Source organism: Solanum verrucosum, unplaced genomic scaffold, assembly GCF_900185275.1.
Source record: "Solanum verrucosum unplaced genomic scaffold, falcon-dt-bn FXZP01000073.1, whole genome shotgun sequence".
In the NCBI taxonomy this organism is placed as follows: Eukaryota; Viridiplantae; Streptophyta; class Magnoliopsida; order Solanales; family Solanaceae; genus Solanum; species Solanum verrucosum.
Genome location: NW_026020298.1, coordinates 1,291,512 through 1,311,400, shown reverse-complemented (window position 1 = coordinate 1,311,400; position 19,889 = coordinate 1,291,512). Strand labels below are relative to the sequence as shown.

Genomic DNA, 19,889 nt, shown 5'->3' with positions numbered 1-19,889 from the left:
AGATACTTAAACTTATATAAAGTTGAATAGGTAGATACATGTATCTTATGTGACATGCATTAATCAGTTCGAGTATGTCTCATGCAAATTACTAAGTAGGACACGCGTGTCAACTTGATCAATTTTATACAAGTTTAAGTCTTAGTTATCCACACCCAAAGTTTAAGGTCATAGTTTCATAGATGTCAACTAAGAACAAGTTAAAGGGCATGCTTATGTAATATTCCTTTGCTAAAAAAAAAGACATAAATGGTAATATGCATAGGCAAGACTGCTATACTATTTTGAAAAAGGATTAACACTTATACTCGAGATCTAGGAACAAATACATTGCAAGGAAATACCTTTTGCTGAAAGTTTGTGCCTTTGAAGACGTATAAGGTATGCAATAATGCAACTGATATTTCCAAACTTGTCTGTGACAATCAGGAATGGCTCTACACAAGGCACTGAGAATGTCGAAGCTCAATTAAATACGATAAGAAAATTGAACGTTTATCCTATAACATGAATGGAGTTGCTGGTTATTGGCATGCTTCATGTGACACCCTCAGAAATCTGTTTCAAGTTGTTAAATGCATTGCTGCAGTTAACATTAAGCTTGAGAGTGGTGGAAATTGCTTCCGAAAATAGAGCTGCCTCAGCAACAAAATTATCAGCTTAAGACCTGCAACATATCAAACTTCTCTATACAGCAAACTAATGTCCAACTTCACCATATAGCTTCAGTTATCTTGCATTTTCCTTCTTAAGTTTCGCCTTTTTTGACATCACAAGGTGCTTGGACAATGACTCAGCAATAAGTTGATGGCCAAACAAGTGAGAGTTCTTCAGAATCAAATTTCTAGTTGATGAATCAATAGCATAACCTTTACCAGGCATCCACTTCAGTAACCAGAGAAGTAATTCCTTCTTTTCTGGTTTTGCAATGTAGCGTGCTATAGCCAAATCAAATAATTCCTGAGAAGAGTGTTTCAAGAGACAGGTGATTTAATATCTGACAAGGTACGGTCCTACATTAGATTTAAAGCTAATGTCAAACTTATGATTGCCTCGAATTCAACAACAGCTAAAAAAAGGGCAAATTCTGTAAGTCACATAGATGTCTGACAAACAGGTACCACAGTCAGGGGCGAACCCACATATAGCATGATGGGTGCGCGAGCACCCATTGACCCCGACGGAAATATTGTGCATGTATATAGAAAATAAGGAAAAATGGATGTAATGTATTCGCGAGCACCCATTAGTAAAATAGCTTGATGGGTTTTGAGTTCCCCAAAAAATATCAAAAACAAAATACAAGAAAGCTAGAGAATTTGGGTATAATTTGAGTTTCTAGTGTGAACAAAGCAAACACCCTCATTTACCTTTGAAGGAACAAAATATTCATTATAAAGCTTCCCGAGGACCCTAAAAATCAAGAGTTTAAAGAGGCATGTTATTGATAAGATAAGCAGTTGCTAAAACGGTATCCCCTCAATATGCTTTTGGTAAATGCATGGTAAATAGAAGGGATCTTGGACTTCTAGGTGCATTCCTCGTGAGTACAACTTTTTCTCTGGTAATGGAGCTAACAGATAACAGGTTAACGGGAAACTCAAGGCTGTAAACGAACAGAAGGCAAGGCATCTGATGAATTCGCTGAGAATGCCAATGTTGTATCATCACCTTTCTGACCTCCTTTTACTGGAAAGGCCTCTATTGGACTTGGAAGTAGTGTGGGAAAGTATGAAATGCTCATTTGCTAGTTAAGTAGATCCTTTTAATATTCCTTCCTTGGCAGTATGGAAAGCCTGTAGCTATAAGGAAGTCTGTTGCTACTGACACCTACCCAATTAACCAAAAGTATAATCAATCGAGACCAAAGTTTATGCAATTGTTGAATTCTGTTCGAATAGAAAGCTTTTTGGCCAGTTCAAGGCCAGGTACACGAAGAATGGATGATATGTCATTGGCTATTTTGACATAAGTCCCTTTTGAAACTAGGAGAGTAGTTTTGAAAACCTTTAGAAGAGCCTGTCATGTGTCTATTCGCACCAAAATCAATCATCCAAGAATTAAGCTTAGCATTAAAAGCAATACTTGACTGCACATACTTGGAACTAGGCAACTAGCACCCTTGGAAGAGTCAAGTTTGTTCAAAAGACCATGAAGATGTTGAACTTCATCTGGTGACAAAGTCTCTCCAGAAGTAGTATAGTAGTATCTCTGGATGTCTCCACATTTTCTGCAATATCGGCCTAATCCTTTGATGGAACTACATGCTTTGCACTACGACCTCTAGTTGGTCTAACATGTAATTTCCAGCATGTCTCTCTTGTATGCTTTGAGCTACCACAAAAATCACAATGTAAGTTATCTTTATCAGAAGAAATGATAGCCTTTGGTTGCTCATGAGACGCAACGAATGCAGACTTCTCAGTTGGTGCAAAATAAAACATGACCCCTCATCGGATCTTTTCCGATTAAACATAACAATATGCATTCTCAAGACAAGGAAAAGAAATCTGGCCAAGTACTTGAACCCTGATCCGATCATACTCTTGGTTCAAGCCGGCCAGAAAATCATAGACTTTTTCCTTTTCAACCAGTTGCTTGCAAATTTTGATAGTAATCAATTTCCTTCCATTACTCACTTAGCTCGGAATAATAATCGGTTATAATCAACTCACCTAATCCAGTGGCATGGACTTCGTTTCGAATATCAAAGATCTAGGCATTATTTTTCATGCGAGAGTAAGTGCGCTAGGTTGACTTCCAGATCTTTTCAGTAGTATCAAGCAATAGATATTGTTAGATATCCAAGGGTGCGATTCAGAAGTCATGTCATCAAAAGGGAATTATCAGAATCCCATTGACCATACCTAGAATCTGTCATACCTAAACTTTGTCACAGCAGGTGCTTTCTTTTATCCAGTGATATACCCAATCAATTTCCTAGATTTAATAAAAAAAAAAGGGGACAAGATCTTGACCAAGAAAGATATGTAGCAGCACAATCTAATTTTACAGCACTAATTTGAGACAGAATTATTTTCTGTTTATGTATCACCCATAGTTTGAACAAGTAATAATCCTTAGTGTCAGAATAGGAATATCCAAAAATACAGAAATAACATTCCAAGGATAGAATCTACCTGATCTCATCAGAAAAACTCACCGGATAATGGGCAGGAGCCAGGAAGGGTTGGAATAGCCTATGACTCGAGATCTGGAACATATTCGGGGAGAAGTAGTTGGACAGGTAGTTGCCACGTCCCTAATTATGGTGATAAAAAGAAATTAAATTGGTAGGGATGTTTTCACAACAAGCATGCGACCCGGGATCTGGAAAAAGAATTCCGGAAACATTTGTCGGAAAACTGTAGATTGGGCTGGAAAGCTAGCTGCAACATCGGAAAGCTAAAAATCAATCCTGGGAGGGATATGCTTGGAATGTTCCAGCGACCCCAATGGAAAAACAAAAATTTTGAAAAAGAACTGACCGGAAGAAGTTTTTGTTGAGGACAGCCACAGAGAAAGAGAAAACTCAACCTCTTTTATAAAATATAATGGAACCTTGGTGCTGTGAGGGAGAAAACTCACCTCAAAAAGGCAACTATGGCTCTGATACCATGAAGATTTCAAGAAGCAGAGAGATTCTTCTTGTATTTATGGATAGTTTTACATCCCATGAGAATGGGCAGTTATACAATAAGTCCTACAACTAAATAAGGAGAGAAAATATTACATGTTGGATTACAATTAATACTATATCAATCTACAATCAATCTCTAGCAATTCACTCCTATAATTATGCCAGGAAATCAATATCAATCAACACATATCATGTGCTGGTGGTTGAGTATGATGTTGGAAATGTGATTGGGACTACATATATGTGTGGACTACATATATGTATTTGAAATTTTAATATGACAACTCTACAAGGAAACAGGGGCGTATGCAAAGGGGGCCCACCGGGTTCACGTGAGTCCATGCTCACCTCTCAAGATCATATATAGTAGTGTTATATTTTCTTAAAAATATATAAATATATATTTGTGAACCCACACTCGAAGTATCATGTAATGCGATGATGAATGGTGCACCTCTCTAAGTGAGGTTAGAAATTTGAATCTTATATCTATCTTGTTTTATTTTTCTTTCTAAAATTGGCTAACACCTCTTTAAGTGGTTATTTGGCGTTTTAATTAATATATATGTATAAATATAAAAAATTACTATTTGAATAGATAAGAACTAATTTTCAACCTATAATTTTAATATTTTACGTTTTTCAGTGATAAGAACCTAAAGGTCAAATCGATCACATTTATTTATTAGATCCACCTTTTCGTAATGGTGCACCCATCATTTAGAAACCATGAATACACCTCTGCAAGGAAATGGTTATGTTAAAGGCCTGTGAGGAAAGCTATGATTTTCAAAAGATGATTTCAAGTGAACTTATAATGGCACGCCAAATCTGAGTCTATGTAGATATGACATGATGAATGCTAGTCAAGTATGAATACAACTTCATTATAAAAGAAATATATTATGATATATGATTTTGAGATATTGCATGCATGTTTTCTCAAATACTTGTCCCACCTTTTGGAGGGAGTCGAAGAGACTTACTGAGTAACTTTATGTACTCACTTCACATGATCGTTGTTGGTTACCAAGTATATAGGTTAAATATTGTAAAATATTGATTATATTTTGTAATTTGAACACCCTTGACACATTATGAGATCTGTCCCAGTGGCAAAAGGTGTTCAAAAGGTCCGGAAAGTCGCAATTTCGAATCTGTAATGCCAAAATTTACCCTTACTTTTAACGGAAAAGTAGGTTGGATCAATTTGTGTGAACTTTTCGGTATGTGTTACATGAGAACTTACATTTATTGCATTTAGCTTTCTGTTAGCATCCACTTTTGGCATTTTTTTTTAATTTTTGTTTTTTAATTATAAAATGAACAAAGGATAAACAGCTAAGTAAGAAATAAACAAATCCTTTTTTGAAATAAAAAAATGAAAAATCAACCAAACCTCTTTGACATTTCCTTTTTTTAATTAAAATATAGATAATACCTTAGAGTAATACTATATTAACATTTCAAAAATGTATTTATTTTTCATGTTTCTAAGCTAAGATTAAAAAAAAAATGATTTGCTGATAAAAGTGCTAATGCTACAACCAGTCCATAAATTGTAAAAGCTTCCATAAAGCTAGACTAAGCAATAAAAGAAAAATCTTTGACAGGTTCAATTGTAATAATATGTTTCAATGGTATTTTCACTTGTGAGATTTCTTTATTAAACTTTTTACTATAGTATTGATTTATACAAGTGTTACCTCTACCACAAATGTATCTAAACTATATTTCCACTTGTAAAATTTCTTTATGTTAGTTTTGATTTATACAATTGTTAGTTCTATTACAAGTATCTATGATTTTGTTAAATATCACAATCTGATTTAACAGTTTTTTGGTGCACCCATTCATTATAAATACTTTATTTACTTCTTCAAAGATTGAACAGCCTGAACTAAATTCCTAGCTACGCCAATTGTTGGTTCTATTTTAGATATTGTCATAATCATTATAGAGATTTGGTATATGTTTGATAGTTATTTATATTTTAATCATCTCTGCCTTATGTTAGACGAGACATTATGCCCGTGCTTCGCACGGGCCCAACAATTTATGTTTAATAATTTTATTTTAGACTAATTGAAATTAACATTTAACATTTGAAATATTTATCGATATATCAATTATTGTTCTTCATTTGCAATTATATTTTTCATTTTTTTATATTTTAAACTCTAATTTTTTAAACATATGTATTTTTTTTTCCCTTAATAATCCTTGCTTAGTTATATAATTATTATTATTATTATTATCCCTTCTTTACTTTTTGAATATATTTTATTTTTATTTTTTGCCATTTATTATTCTCTTATTCTTTTTAACTTTACTAACTTTTTCCTTGTTACCTTCTTATTTAACTACCTAACATAAATACAGTGAAAAAATAAGTCTCACTTTAAATTTGTATTTTCATCAATAAGTGTGAATTACAAATTTAATTCATTAGTTTCCTTTTTTTTAATAAAATGTATATTATGATAAATTGAAACAAAATAGATTATTCAATGGTATATTGAATCAAATTGATAGATAAAACAAATAAATATTAATGAACTCAAAGTACTTTTATTTCAAGACAAGAAATATTTATTTTTCACCCTAAGAATAGTTTCTCTTGCTATGTACAATAATTTTAACTTTAAAGTTATCATTTTATTCTTAATGAGATGATTTATAGCATATAAATATATGTGAATTTTTTAAAGTAAAATGTTTCAAGTGTTTTTTTTTTCTTAAACTTATGTCTAAAAAAACGATGTCATACAAATTGAGATAAAAGAACACAAATAATTACAATATTCATAATATTATAGTTCTATAATTTTTAAAAGTTAGATTCAAAGTACATGCAAAAAATTTAATTTTTAACATTTACCCCAAGTATCTATGGAATTTTACATTATATATTATATTAAATTATACCATATGATAATAATTAAACAAAAATACAATTTCCTTGAAAGAGAAAATCAAAGGTTCTCTTTGTGAAACTAACAGAAGCATTTTTAAAAAAATATGTTGCATTGCTAACTTTAAGCGGGGCCCACATGTGTAAAGACATACTAACATATGATGGAGTACTTTTTGTCTGCAAAAGGAAATGTTCACACGGCAGAGCAATTGGTATAACATAATTAAAACATGAAGTCTAAAGTAGGAGGCCCTAAATGACTAAAGTACCCCTTAATTCAATCTTAATCCCCGGAAGCACACATGTTGACGGTCTCGTGTGTGCTTCCTTTCCAACTCCCACTTATTAAATAAGAGAATGGTTATTAATATTTTATGGTAGATGAAGTAAATAGATCGAATATAAATTTGCCATGTTTGTGTTGTTCAACCTAATTTTTTAACTTCCCGTGTAAAGACACGTTTATGCATGCTCCTCAGGTTATAACTATTTTCCCACATATAGCAAAACTGCATTCTCCAATACTAATGGCCTATCGACATATTTCTTGAATACGTCCTATTATCATTTCAACATAAAATTGATTTCATCTTTATTTGGTTATGTTATCTCAGTTTCTACACTTCCAGTAATAAAGTGAGGTGACCTTCGTCCTTCTCCCATGATTGTCAACAGAAGACATATGCAACCTTCTTATCCCAACGAGCTTAGGTATTGTCAACTAAGATATGTTCCGTGATTCATATTAGAATGACACAAACGAGTGCAGAACAAAAAATAAACCTAGTACAATAATATCAATTGGCATACTGAGTCAAAAACAGATTTAGAATTAATCAATCTTGTCGGTTGCTCCAGAAAAGTTGGGAGTACCTTCTCATCTTATCATTAATTAAGTCCATGTTCCCTGATACTTTAAATGATGGCGATATCTAGTACATAATCATAGAGGAGAATTGAAACTAATTATTACCTGATCAATCTTGTGGCCAGAGCTCTGCATGGCGTTCATCACATCATTGATTAAGTTTACGTTGCCAGATCTCATGAAGTTGACAGAAAATTTTTTGATAGCCGGCGGAGAGATGAATCCTGCATTGTCCTGTATACCTAGTTCATTAGATTATGATTGTTCATAAGAAACAGCAAATACAGATGAAAATTGCAAGAAAATAAAGGTATGGAGTACCTTGACTACCACATAAGCATCTTTGAGGAGCCGCCCAGCAATCAAAATGTGCAAAATATTCTCATGAAGGGCGTTGGATATGGTTCTTTTGCTATATCTCAACATGTTGTATACAGAAAATGCTTCTGAATGTGCACCTGTCTTACCAAGATGATAAATTAAAGAGGAACAAAGTCCCTGAAAAAGGAAGAAGTTGGACAAAGAAAGTGTGAGAACAAGGGACAACATTTAGATCATATTTTTCAATATACTTAGCAATGTATAGTGTAACAACTAGTACCCCATGCAAATTTTGCAAGCATCATAGGTTCAACAATGCCGTGAAAAAGTTAAAGTAAACTTATAGCACAAATGGGGTCGAGAAGATAAAGAGCAGAGCGACCTGAAATTTTAGTTTTTCTAAGGTAGAAGAAGGAATACGAAAAAGAGAAATAGGAACTCAATTATTCTGTTCAAAAGCAAAAAAAAAAAAAAAAAAAAAAAGGCAAATCCTTCTACCAGTTATCCAGCAATTTTATGTTAGTTGTGCATTAGTGCAAAATAAAGCCTGGCACCTAACAAATTAACTAAAAAGCTGAACGTTAGTAATTCTGGGTCACCAAAATAGAGGACTTTGAGACTCTTGCTATTTTATTTTTAAAAAAAAACACTTCTGATTCCATGTATTCTCTGTGGAGTGCATAACCAAATCTATTCCAATTCAAGCCACTAAAAGTTACTCCGACACACCTATTTTCTTCTGCTTGATGGTTGACATAATCCTGATGCACTGCAATTTAGTTAAATTTTAATAAGATGTCTCATTGAGCAACTCCCATATGTGTTCACGTTTGACTCACATCAACCATAAAAGAAGAAAGAACTTTTGATGCCATGTATTCTCTGCAGAGTGCATAATCAAATTTATTCCAATTCAAGCCACTATAAAATACTACGGCGGAACTATTATGTCTGCTTGATGGTTACCTAACCTGATCCACTGCAGTTTAGTTCCATTCTATGATTCGATGTCTCATTGAGCAACCCCATATATGTTCACTTTTGACTCATATCAACCAACACAAGCAAGCATCCGAGTTGAACACATTAGTTTCTTAAATACTGGGCACAAAACCCAGGTAACAAAAAGTAGTTAAACCGCACACAGAAGACCAATAATGGTTAACCCAGCTACAAGTGCCACTTTTATGTCTTTTATTGATCAAAAAAATAGTGAGTTTTTAACTTTTGCCTACCTCCTCTGGTTGGTGACCTTTACTATGCATGTCCTCCATGGTACGATAGGCAAGCAAATATAGCTTCTCCTTGCAGAAATATCTTATCAGAATGTTAAAAGTATTCCAATCAGGACTAATTGCAGAGTCATCCATCTTCTTCATCATGCTCATTACATTCTCTATTTTTCCTGCTCTGCAATAGGCAGAGAGCATCGCATTCAAAATAACTATATCATATTTGTCATATTTTTCTTCAAATTCAGAAGCCAATTTCTTTGCATCTTCGAGAAGCCCACTGCGACAGAATGCAGAAATCATAATGCTATAGGAGTAGCCATCTGCTAATTTATAACCAAAAGGACAAATCAAATTAATATAAATTACAAGTAAAATAACACAGAGCATAAAACTCTAAGCCATATGCAGGAGCCGAATAATTTGCAATTTGCACCCCTAATATGCACTCTTTTGTTATTTACACCTTATACTATTTCTTTAATTGACTTGCACCTTAATATCCTAAAATCCTTGCAAAACCCTAAAAGATCCGGTTTCTTCAATTACTTATGAGGGTAAAATAGAAAAATACACAACTAATATTGTTGACTTCTCCTTCCCCATTATTCACAGGTTCATGATTAAAACCATCAACTTTTATGTATGTACTACAAAGACAGACGAGTAAACCGCAACAACCAATTAAAAAAAGTGAGAACCCAGAAAATCTTGAAGTATTCCTAGATAATTCAATGAAGACATGGCTTCTTGAAGTATTCCTAGTTATTTCAAGGAAGACAAGGTTTTAAGTACTTTCTCAAGCAAAGAGATGTAGATAGAGATGATAGTTCTGGGAGCTAACTCAATACCATAAACTTGGAACTCTGGATAAGCTAGAGAGTAAGATTAATTTTCTATAATTTTTGATAAAAAATAAATTTGAAAGAGCCAAATGAGAGCATAAATCATATCTTGTATCAGTATGACCGTAAACTAAGAAATCGATAGTTGCACTGTGTCATTTGACTAATTTCATCTCTTCATCTCTCTTAAAGGTCTAAAGAATCTTGAGTATCTTGAGGGATGAGAAGAGACTACACAAAAGTTACTTGGAGTGGAGTAATGCTATAAATGGAGTCATGTGGATTGTGTCTTTGACCGGATAAGTATGAGCATGATCTATTATTCAATGTTATTTTATCTGCTATTCAGTGTGGCTTTTGTTTTTAAGTTTAATTATGTTTTACATGATCTTATTATACTTTCCTAATTTTTTTCATCATAAATAATTGAGAAATGTATCTTTCAAGGTTTTGCAAGGAACTAATGATTAGAATGCAAATCATTAATTAAATAGGATAAGGTGTATGTGAGAAATATTGAAAAAGAATATTATTGAATTGTGTATCTAAATTATTACATTGACATCCTATTACAGACACTATATTAGCCTCCTTTTCCAACTAGGACACTACTATACAATCCTTTTCTAAATAGGATGCTATATACTATTTCCATTTTTATTCTTATCCTAAGTAGGATTGTATGGATTATTCTTGTTCCTATTCCTATTCTAAGTAGGATTGTATATAATATTCTTGTTCATATTCCTATTCTAATACTCCCCCCTCAAGTTGGTGCATACAAGCCATATGTACCTAGCTTGTTACAAAGGTAATTAATACGAGGACCAATGAGAGGCTTGGTGAGATATTTGCAACTTGATCACTTGACTTCACAAAATTGACTGGCAACCTCAATGTGCTTAGTCTTCTCATGAAATATTGGATTTGATGCATAATGTTGATAAAACACGGATGATAAATTCCTAAATTACAGTGTTGGACTTCCCAATCCAAACTTGAGAAGACTATTTCAAACCATAAAATGACTTGCTCAATCATCATACAAGGCTACTAGACTCCACCTAAGCAACAAAACCAGGTGGTTGTTCCATTTAGACTTCCCCGAGATCATCGTGGAGAAAAACATTCTTAATGTAAAAGTCATCGTAAAATTGGTCGGAACTTGCTCATGCGCCAGATTATTAGATTTGAAGCCTGAAAGTGATTACAATTTCAGAAATATAATTATATGGGTAGAGTCGGCATGATGGCATGATCCTACTAGAAAATAGAAATTATATGGGTAGGGTCGAATTGACAGCATGACCCTATTGAAAAGGAGAAATTATATGGGTAGGGTCGGAATGATGGCACGACCCTACACAAATAAGAAAGTAGTCACCGAAAAGAATCAAATATGAGAAAGTAGTCACCAGAAGGATGGCACGGTGCTACACAAATTAGATATGCCCGAAGGATGGCACGGTGCTACACAAATTAGATATGAGACCCGAAGGATGGCACGGTGCTACACAAATTAGATGTGAAAAAGTAGTCACCGAGAGGATGGCACGGTGCTATACAAATTAGATATGAAAAAGTAGTCACTTGAAGGATGGCACGGTGCCACACAAATTAGATATACAAAAGTATTCACGGGAAGTATGGCACCGCACTACACAAACACTGGAAAATATGGGGTTGACACAAAACAATCCTAGAAAGTCACCGAAAATTGATGCACGATGACCTGTCTGACCAAGTTTTCTTCTCCTGAATATGGGGTTCATGCATAAAACATTGGCCCTACTTTTGTTAACATAATCATTGGCCAGACGGGCAGCAAATATGGGTAATAATTTACCAAGATTATAGAGGCTCTAATACCATTTGTTGGGTTTGAAAATAATCAGGACCTCATGCGGAGACTTACAATTGCAAATCATGTCGGTGAAAAATCAAATGACACATAAAACTATACTACAAGAAACATAATATTATTATATGATTTGACCAACTGGCCTACTATTTGAAAACTAATAAAAAACATACAAACTGTAGAGAGAAAATCTCTCCATAAACAAAACTCTTAAACGTCTACATTGTGATGTTATTGTGTTCTTAGTATGAGAAGAGGGGTCTTCAATTTATAGAGTATCAATTATTTTCCCTAAGGAAAAAATAACCAAATATGGAAGAGAATTATATTTTTCTTTCAAAAAAGTAAAAGCAATTATGGTAATGCTTGACTTTTCTTCAAGGAAAACGTAAAACTCAAATATGATAAGAAAATCAAAGCAAAGCCCTAACAAATTTCCTCTTTTGGCTGGATTTTCTTGACAAAATTTGATTTGTCTTCTTTACATGCATAATATCTCATAGTCTTCATCATTGATGCTTGTCATGTTTAAAAATTAAGGTTTAAAATATTTTATTTTTAAAATTGCAGCAACAGGATTGTTGAAAATATGGTTTAAAACTTCTGCACATGTAGTTGGATGAAAAAAATCTTCATTATCATCAAATTTGTTGCAAATTGATTTGAAACCGTATTGAACATGTTTTCAACCTCATTCAATCATTGGACTATTGAACCATAAGCTCTGATACGTGTGAGAAATATTGAAAAAGAATATTATTGAATAGTGTATCTACTTATTACATTGAAACCCTATTTATAGACACTACATTAGACTCCTTTCCCAACTAGAATAGTACAATACAATCATTTTTCTAAGTAGGATTCTAGATAAGGATAAGGCATTAGTACCCCCTAGACTATGACCGAAATCCAGAGACACACCTTAACTAAACTAAGGTCCTATTACCCCCCTGAATTTATTTATTTTGTAATTTTGTACACCTTTTTGGCCTATGTGGCCTCCAAACATCTCCCACGCGCCTCACTTAAGTGGAGTCACGGAGTGTGCCACGTAAGCCAAAAGGTGTACAAAATTACACAAAAAATGAGTTTAGGGAGGTAATAGGACCTTCGATTAGTTAAGGTGTATCTTTGAGATTTCGGTCATAGTCTAAGGGGGTACTTATGCCTTATCCTTTCTATATACTATTTCTATTTTTATTCTTATTCCTATTCTAAGTAGGATTGTATATATTATTCTGGTTCCTATTCCTATTCTAACAGTGTAAGTCACAAAAGAGTGCATACTTAGGGGTGCAAATTGCAACTTAGTCACAGGAACCCCTTAAATATAATAAGGCAAGCCAATGATAGTGCACACGGAAAGGAAGAACCCATTGAGTTGGTAATCTGAGGTTACAACCATCCCTTGGAAATACCAAATTGAAAGTGAAGGAAAATTAAGAAGAAGAAGCAATACTCAATGCCCATTATTTGAGAGGATAGACAATCAGCACATAAATATTACTAAGTAATTTTACCAGCTTCAACATATCAAGGAGTATGCAAATAATAAGCTCAAACCAGCTCAAGTATATTTTGACTGAACATACACATGAAGCGAAAGGCACCAAATATATTCCAATCTGAACTAAGAACATTGAAGAGCTCAAGAAAACATATTCATTGATTTCACTACAGCCTCTCATAGTGAACTCCAACATTCTCTATTAGAAATTTAAGAATGGGCAATAGCCCATCCATGGTATGTAAGATACATACCAGTTTTCACCTGTTTTTCCATCATCTCATCAAATACTGATTTTGCTTCAAGAAGATGTCCAGACTTTGCCAGGCCATCCATTAGAAGACAAAATGGCAGCTGTAAGTAGCATATTTTGTAAGCCACGGAACACTCAAAAGTACAATATGTATTAAAATAAGAGCAAACAATCTGTAAGCGAATAACTTCAGGTATACTTATTTCAGTAGATCGATGACAAAAATCAGAAGCACTTTCTCAACATTAGGAGCCATAAAGTAGGGGAAAAAATCAGGAAAACAATTATAGTGCCATTACTTTGGGAAAATAAAACCAAGGACTATTCTGGTTTTAGGTGTAGAATTTGAGAAGGACGAAAAGATTTCTTTGTATTTCAGTACCACTTTACATCCCATGAGAAGAGATATCAATACAAGTAAATCCTAACTGATTAAGGAAAGACAAATCAATTATATTCCTATAATTATGCTTAGGGAAGGAAAAATGAAGTCTCCTAAAATCATGCTAATTAATTAACACAACTTGCAAGGATATCTCACAACTTGCAAACCAAAGTATAATTAGGTCCTTCTGTTGATGATGTTTTGTAAGAACATGCGCTAACTGTTTTTCTGATGGAACATAAAGCGAATTCAAGATGCCACTAGTAACTTTTTCTTTGATGAATTGATAGTCAATTCAATATGTTTTGTTCGATTCTTTTTTTTTTTTACAATTGATAAGTAGTATTCTTCAGCATTAAGGAAATGTTGGCCATCATCAAAAAGTGTTACAACCATGACCAAAACAAAATTTACAAGCTTCCTATCAGTTCTATGATTTGATCTTCATCATCTATACATAATTGTTTACACCAAAAAAGTAAAGATACTAAACAATTCCATTTGACTTTGTGAATGGAATTGGATTTATCTTCAAAACATCTACCATTCCTTTCTCTCCAGACTGACCACCAAATACATGAAGGAATCAGTTTCCACCATTTTTTTTGAGTTTTGCTGCCCCTCTTCTAATCCAGCAGCTTAGGAGGTCAGAAGTATGTTCTGGCATGGACCAGCTTTGGCCAGAAATGTTTAGGAAGAGTTCCCATAGTTGAGAGGTGTACTTGCAATGTAAGAATAGATGATTGTTTGTTTCTCCTGTCAAGTTACACAAAGTACACCTGGGAACTAGTGGCCTTCATTTCTTCTGCAACACTTTTTGAGTGAGACATGCTCTCCTAATAACTATCCAAGTGAAGCATTTTACCTTGGCAGGGATCAATCCTTTCCATATGCTATTCCAGTGATATCGTCTACCGTCTCTCAATTCTTGCACCCTTCTCTTGTAGGCACTGGTAATTGTGTAAACACCCTCTTTGGTGTGGTTCCAGGTGACTCTCAGGAACATTTGCAGAATTAGACTTCATCCAACATTTCCAGTAGGATGCTACTCTGTCTACTTCCCAATCATTCAATAACCCTCCTAAAGGAAAGATCCCACCCTTGTGCTGTCCAGCAATCACTGATTTTGGCTTTAGGGTTATTGCATATCGAGTATAAATCTGGAAATACTTCTCTCAGAGAGCTTTGACTGATCCAAACACCTTTCCAGAACTAACTTTGATGCCATTCCCCCACCTTTAGAGTCAGTTCTTCTCCCATTGAGTCCCACAGAACTCTGATGGACCTCCTCACTCCCCAACCATATGGCATTGAAACAGTCTGAAACCCATGGATTAAGCTCACCATATTTTGCCACTATCACTTCCTTCCAGAGGGTCCTCTCCTCATTGATATATCTACACAGCCATTTCCTTAGGAGACTTTCATTTTGCACTTTCAAGTTTCTGATGTCAAGACCTCCACTTGATTTGTTACGCATCATTGTATTCCAATTCACTAGATAGTAGCCCTTTTCTTCTTTGCCTCTTTTCCAAAGGAAGTTTCTTCTAAGTTTATCCAATTTCTTAACCACCTTAGGGGGAATCGGGAACAGAGACATTACACATGTGGGAATTGAATCCAGTACTGAATTTATCAGTATGACTCTACCTCCTAGGGAGAGGTATCGAGCTTTCCATCTTGCTAACTTCTTTTCTATCTTTTCAATGATTCCATCCCAAATTTCCAAAGCTTTGTGTCTGCTACGTAGTGGCATTCCCAAATAAGTGGTAGGCAGTCCCTCTACTCTACACCCTAGTATACTTGCCAAAATCTGAATATGAGGAATTTCTTTGATGGGGATCAAGCTACTTTTTGCCCAATTGACCCTTAGGCCGTCTGCGACGGCTCAAAAAGAACTAAAATCAGTCTGATGCATCTCAATTGTTCAATCTTAGGGTCACAAAAAATTAAGGTATCATCTGCATACAACAGATGACTAATTTCTTTTCCACCCCCATTTTTGTCTCCTATTTGGAAGCCCCTTAACCATCTGCTTTGTGTGGCTATCCTCATCAAGCTGTCAAAACTTTCCATTGCTAATATAAACAAAAAGAGGGAAAGAGGATCCCCTTGTCTCAACTCTCTTTCAGCTTTAAAAGAACCCACTGGCTCTCTATTGGCAAGTCCAGAAAATCTAACTGTCTTTATACATACTTCTATCCACTTCAGACATTTGACTCCAAAGCCCATCTGCCTCATAATGTTTAGTAAGAAAGACTAGTTAACAGGGTCATAGACTTTCTGAATGTCCAGCTTACCAAGTATGCCTGCATTTCCATCTTTCATCCTTGAGTTTATGCACTCACTAGCTATCAATGCAGCATCCATTATCTGTCTTCCTTTTACAAAAGCCATTTGAATCTTGTTGACCAGTTTATCCACCACCTTCTTTAGCCTTTCTGAAAGTAGCTTAGCCATTATCTTGTACACTCCCCCAACCAAACTAATTGGTCTGAAGTCTTTGAGATTTGAGGCTCCAATCTTTTTAGGTATTAATGCAATAAAATTTGCATTAAAACTCTTCTCAAAATTCTGATTGGAATGTAACCGTGCCAAAGTCCCTATTATATCTGCCTTCAACACATCCCAAAAGGTTTGAAAAAATATCATTGGAAAGTCATCGCTCTCTTTGGCACATAATTTGATGCAATCCAGTATGTCCTCCTCCTCAAAAGTTATTTGTAGCCATACTTGCTCCTCTTCAGTGATCATAGACACTTCTTGTAATATCAGATCAGGTCTCCAAGGTTCTGGTTCTTCATATAGTTTCCTATAGAACTCCTAGACAGCTTCTTTGATTAAAGTTGGGTCCCTAAAAGTGTTCCCATCAACCTCTAACTTTTCCATAAAATTGCATCTCTTATGGGAAGTTGCAATTCAGTGGAAAAAATTGGTGTTTTTGTCTCCCTGCTTCAACCATTGTATCCTAGATCTTTGTCTCCATGCAATCTCCTCCTATCCTGCTAGTACTTCAAATCCATACCCCAAGTTGGCCTTTTGTAAAATTTCATCATCAATCAAGGGTCTTTGTTCCTAAATACTCTCCCATTTTGCAATTTGGTTGAGGATGTCATCTTTTCTCTGCTTCCAATTGCCTCTATTATTCTTGCTCCACTCTTTCAATTTTAGTTTCAACATTTTTAGCTTCTCAGCTAAAATGTAACCTGCTCTACCTTCCACAACGAAAGAACACCACCACTCCTTTACCTTCTCTTTAAAACCTTCCACTTCTAGCCACCAAGATTCAAATTTGAAGTATGATTTCTTCCATTCCCAATTGCCACAAGTTAGCATGATGGGATTGTGATCAATGGCTAAACTTCTTGCTTGATGTGTGTAAATCCCCCCCCCCCCCACCATTGAGCACAATGCAAGAATCTATTGATTCTTTCGGTTACATTGAACAGATTATGAGTTATACTGATTGCAGCTTTGTTGTCACAATACAAGTAAAGTTTCCCTTTTCCAGACAATCTCAATTCTTCCAATAACTTTTGTAGCCAAAAAGCTCAGAAACATAATCAGCCATTGGTTACTTCCATTCTTGATCTTGCAACTATATTTTGCTTCTTATTTCTTCAAGTAACTAGGTTCACTCCTAATAGTGTACAGTAACTGAATGTAGAATCTTCTGTCAACTAAAGATGCATCGCAATCCATGTCTGCAAAAACTTCTATCAGGAGATGGCCATGTTCGAGAAACACAAACCTTTCCTTGGAGAAGACTTCAGATATCGTAAATGTAAAAGTTAACTTGCATATGAGGATCTGGGGATCATGCATGAACTGACTCACCAAGCTGACTGAATAGGTTGTCTAGTCTAGTATGAGAGATAAATGAGTCTTCCAATCAACCTCTGATATCTCTCCTAATCGACTAACCCTTCAATCCTTGTTAGTAACTAGTGATTGCTTTCAATCGGTGGTTATGTTGGCTCGCAACCTGTCACCCAGTTTCTTAAGAGATCTAGAATAGGGTGTGATTGACATTGCTTTGTTCATAACCCAAAGAAATCATTGCTTTGGAGAAACTGTTAAACCAAGCTCTACGGAATTGCTTCAGCTTGTACAAGGTTTTCTTCAGTTTGCCCACCTTCCTAACTTTGTCCAGTCTCAAATCCATGAGGAATTTCCATATACACCTTTCTTTAAAATCTCCATGAAGAAATGCATTTTTCGTATCCAAGTGTTGTAGGTCTGAATCAAGATTAGTTGCATAGGGTAAAAGAATTCTAATAGTGCTCATCTTTGTAATGGGGGCAAACGTCTCTTGATAAACACTTTCGGCCTATAACTCATCCTAGTGCAACAATCAACACATGTAACAAACCATTAATTTCCTAAAAACAAACATTTTGAGTAGGACCCATCTATCATAAAAAAATCGTAAAAAAAGTGATACTTTTATGGCAAAATACATAGATGGCCCCTTTATGTTGTCCCATACATAGCAAAATACAAAGTTGGTTTGAACGGCCAAGTTGATCGGCTTAAGGCCCGCCTGTTGCCAAGGGGCATACTCAGATATTTGGCTTTGATTACGGTGATACTTTCTCTCCCATGGATGAAGTAGCACATGTCCTCTTTTTCTATCCATAGTTATTGTCTGACATTGACCTCTTTATTAGCTGGACATTAAACATGCTTCTCTGTATGGTGACCTCGAGGAGGAAGTCTAAATGGAGTGACCATTCTGGTTTTGTTGCTTGGGGGGAGTCTAGCCTGGTATGTCGATTGTGCCAACCACTTTACAATCTCCTCAAGCTTGGTTTGGAAAATTTAGCACAAGATTCCAAGAGTTTAGCATGACTCACAGTGAAGTTGATCACTCTATGTTTTATCGACATTCTATCCCAATTACGTATTTATTTAGTGGTTTAGTTGACGATATCATTATCACATACAATGATCAAAATGGTATCACTAATTAAACCAACATCTCTTTCAGCATTTCCAGACTAAAGTTTTTTCTAGGTATTGAGGTTGCTCAGTCCAAATCAGGTATTGCTATTTCACAAAGCAAGTATGCCTTAGACGTTCATGATTCATGAAGAGATAGGAATGATGGAATATAGACCAATGGCACTCTTATGGATCAGAATGCTAAACTCTTGGCAGAAAATGGGAGCTACTCAGTGATCTTGGAAGATACAAGGGACTAGTTGGTAAGTTGAATAATCTCACAATGACTAGGTCTGACATTTCTTTTCTTGTGAGTGTTGTAAGTCAACTTATGGATTATAGTCATTGGGATGCAGTTGTCTGCATTCTACGATAATATAAAGTCAGCTCCAAGGGACTACTCTTTTAGAATCAAGGTCATGAGCAGGTTGTTGGATTAATAGACATTGATTGGGCAGGATCACCTTCTAAAAGACATTCTACATCCGGATATTGTGTTTTAGTAGTAGGTAATTTGATATCCTTGAAAAGTAAGAAATAGAGTGTGGTTGCTCAATCTTGTGCTAAAGCAAAATATCAAGAATGGTTGTAGCAACTTGTGAGCTGGTTTGGATCAAACAGATGCTTGGAGAACTAAAATTTGGAGAAATCAGTCAATTGGAACTTGTATGTGATAACCAAGCAACCTTTCATACAGCATCAAATATGGTACTTCATGAGAGGACTAAACACATTGAGATTGACTAGGGGCGTCAAAAATGAGCCCAATTTTAGGTAACCCCCTAGAATTTTAAGGGTTGGGCTCAAGATAATTTGAATTGGGTTCAATCTCAACTCATTCAAGTCCTTACCCATTTTAAGAGAATCATCAACTGAGCCCAATTTAATCTCCAATTTCTACCCGTTTTAGGACTCTTTATTTGCATTGATGTTATGCATGTTCCTATATTGAAGGTAAGGCTGGGCACCGGAACGGGTTGTACCGGTACCGTTCCGGTAGTATTCGGGACGGGATGGGATACATTGAACTGGTACACAGAACGGAATGGTATCATGATTTGGTACCGGTTCATCCCGGTTCCGTTTCGATCCGGTTCCGGTAAATCATTTTTA

General features: G+C 35.1%; 1 protein-coding gene across 3 annotated transcripts in view; it reads right to left on the bottom strand.

The window, feature by feature from the left end:
- Positions 1-283: 283 nt before the first annotated feature.
- LOC125834754 (pentatricopeptide repeat-containing protein At1g10910, chloroplastic) overlaps positions 284-19,889 on the bottom strand; it is a 30,803-nt gene continuing 11,197 nt past the window's right edge. For 2 of the 3 annotated variants that reach the window (XM_049513902.1, XM_049513904.1), the window contains 5 exons: positions 13,449-13,548; positions 8,982-9,304; positions 7,747-7,923; positions 7,531-7,659; positions 284-960 (listed from right to left, as the gene is read on the bottom strand). In XM_049513902.1, the coding sequence (XP_049369859.1) occupies positions 730-960; positions 7,531-7,659; positions 7,747-7,923; positions 8,982-9,304; positions 13,449-13,548 (960 nt within the window). In that variant the 3' untranslated portion in view covers positions 284-729. The remainder of the gene's footprint in view (positions 961-7,530; positions 7,660-7,746; positions 7,924-8,981; positions 9,305-13,448; positions 13,549-19,889) is intronic. The other variant, XM_049513903.1, reaches the window with a different exon arrangement.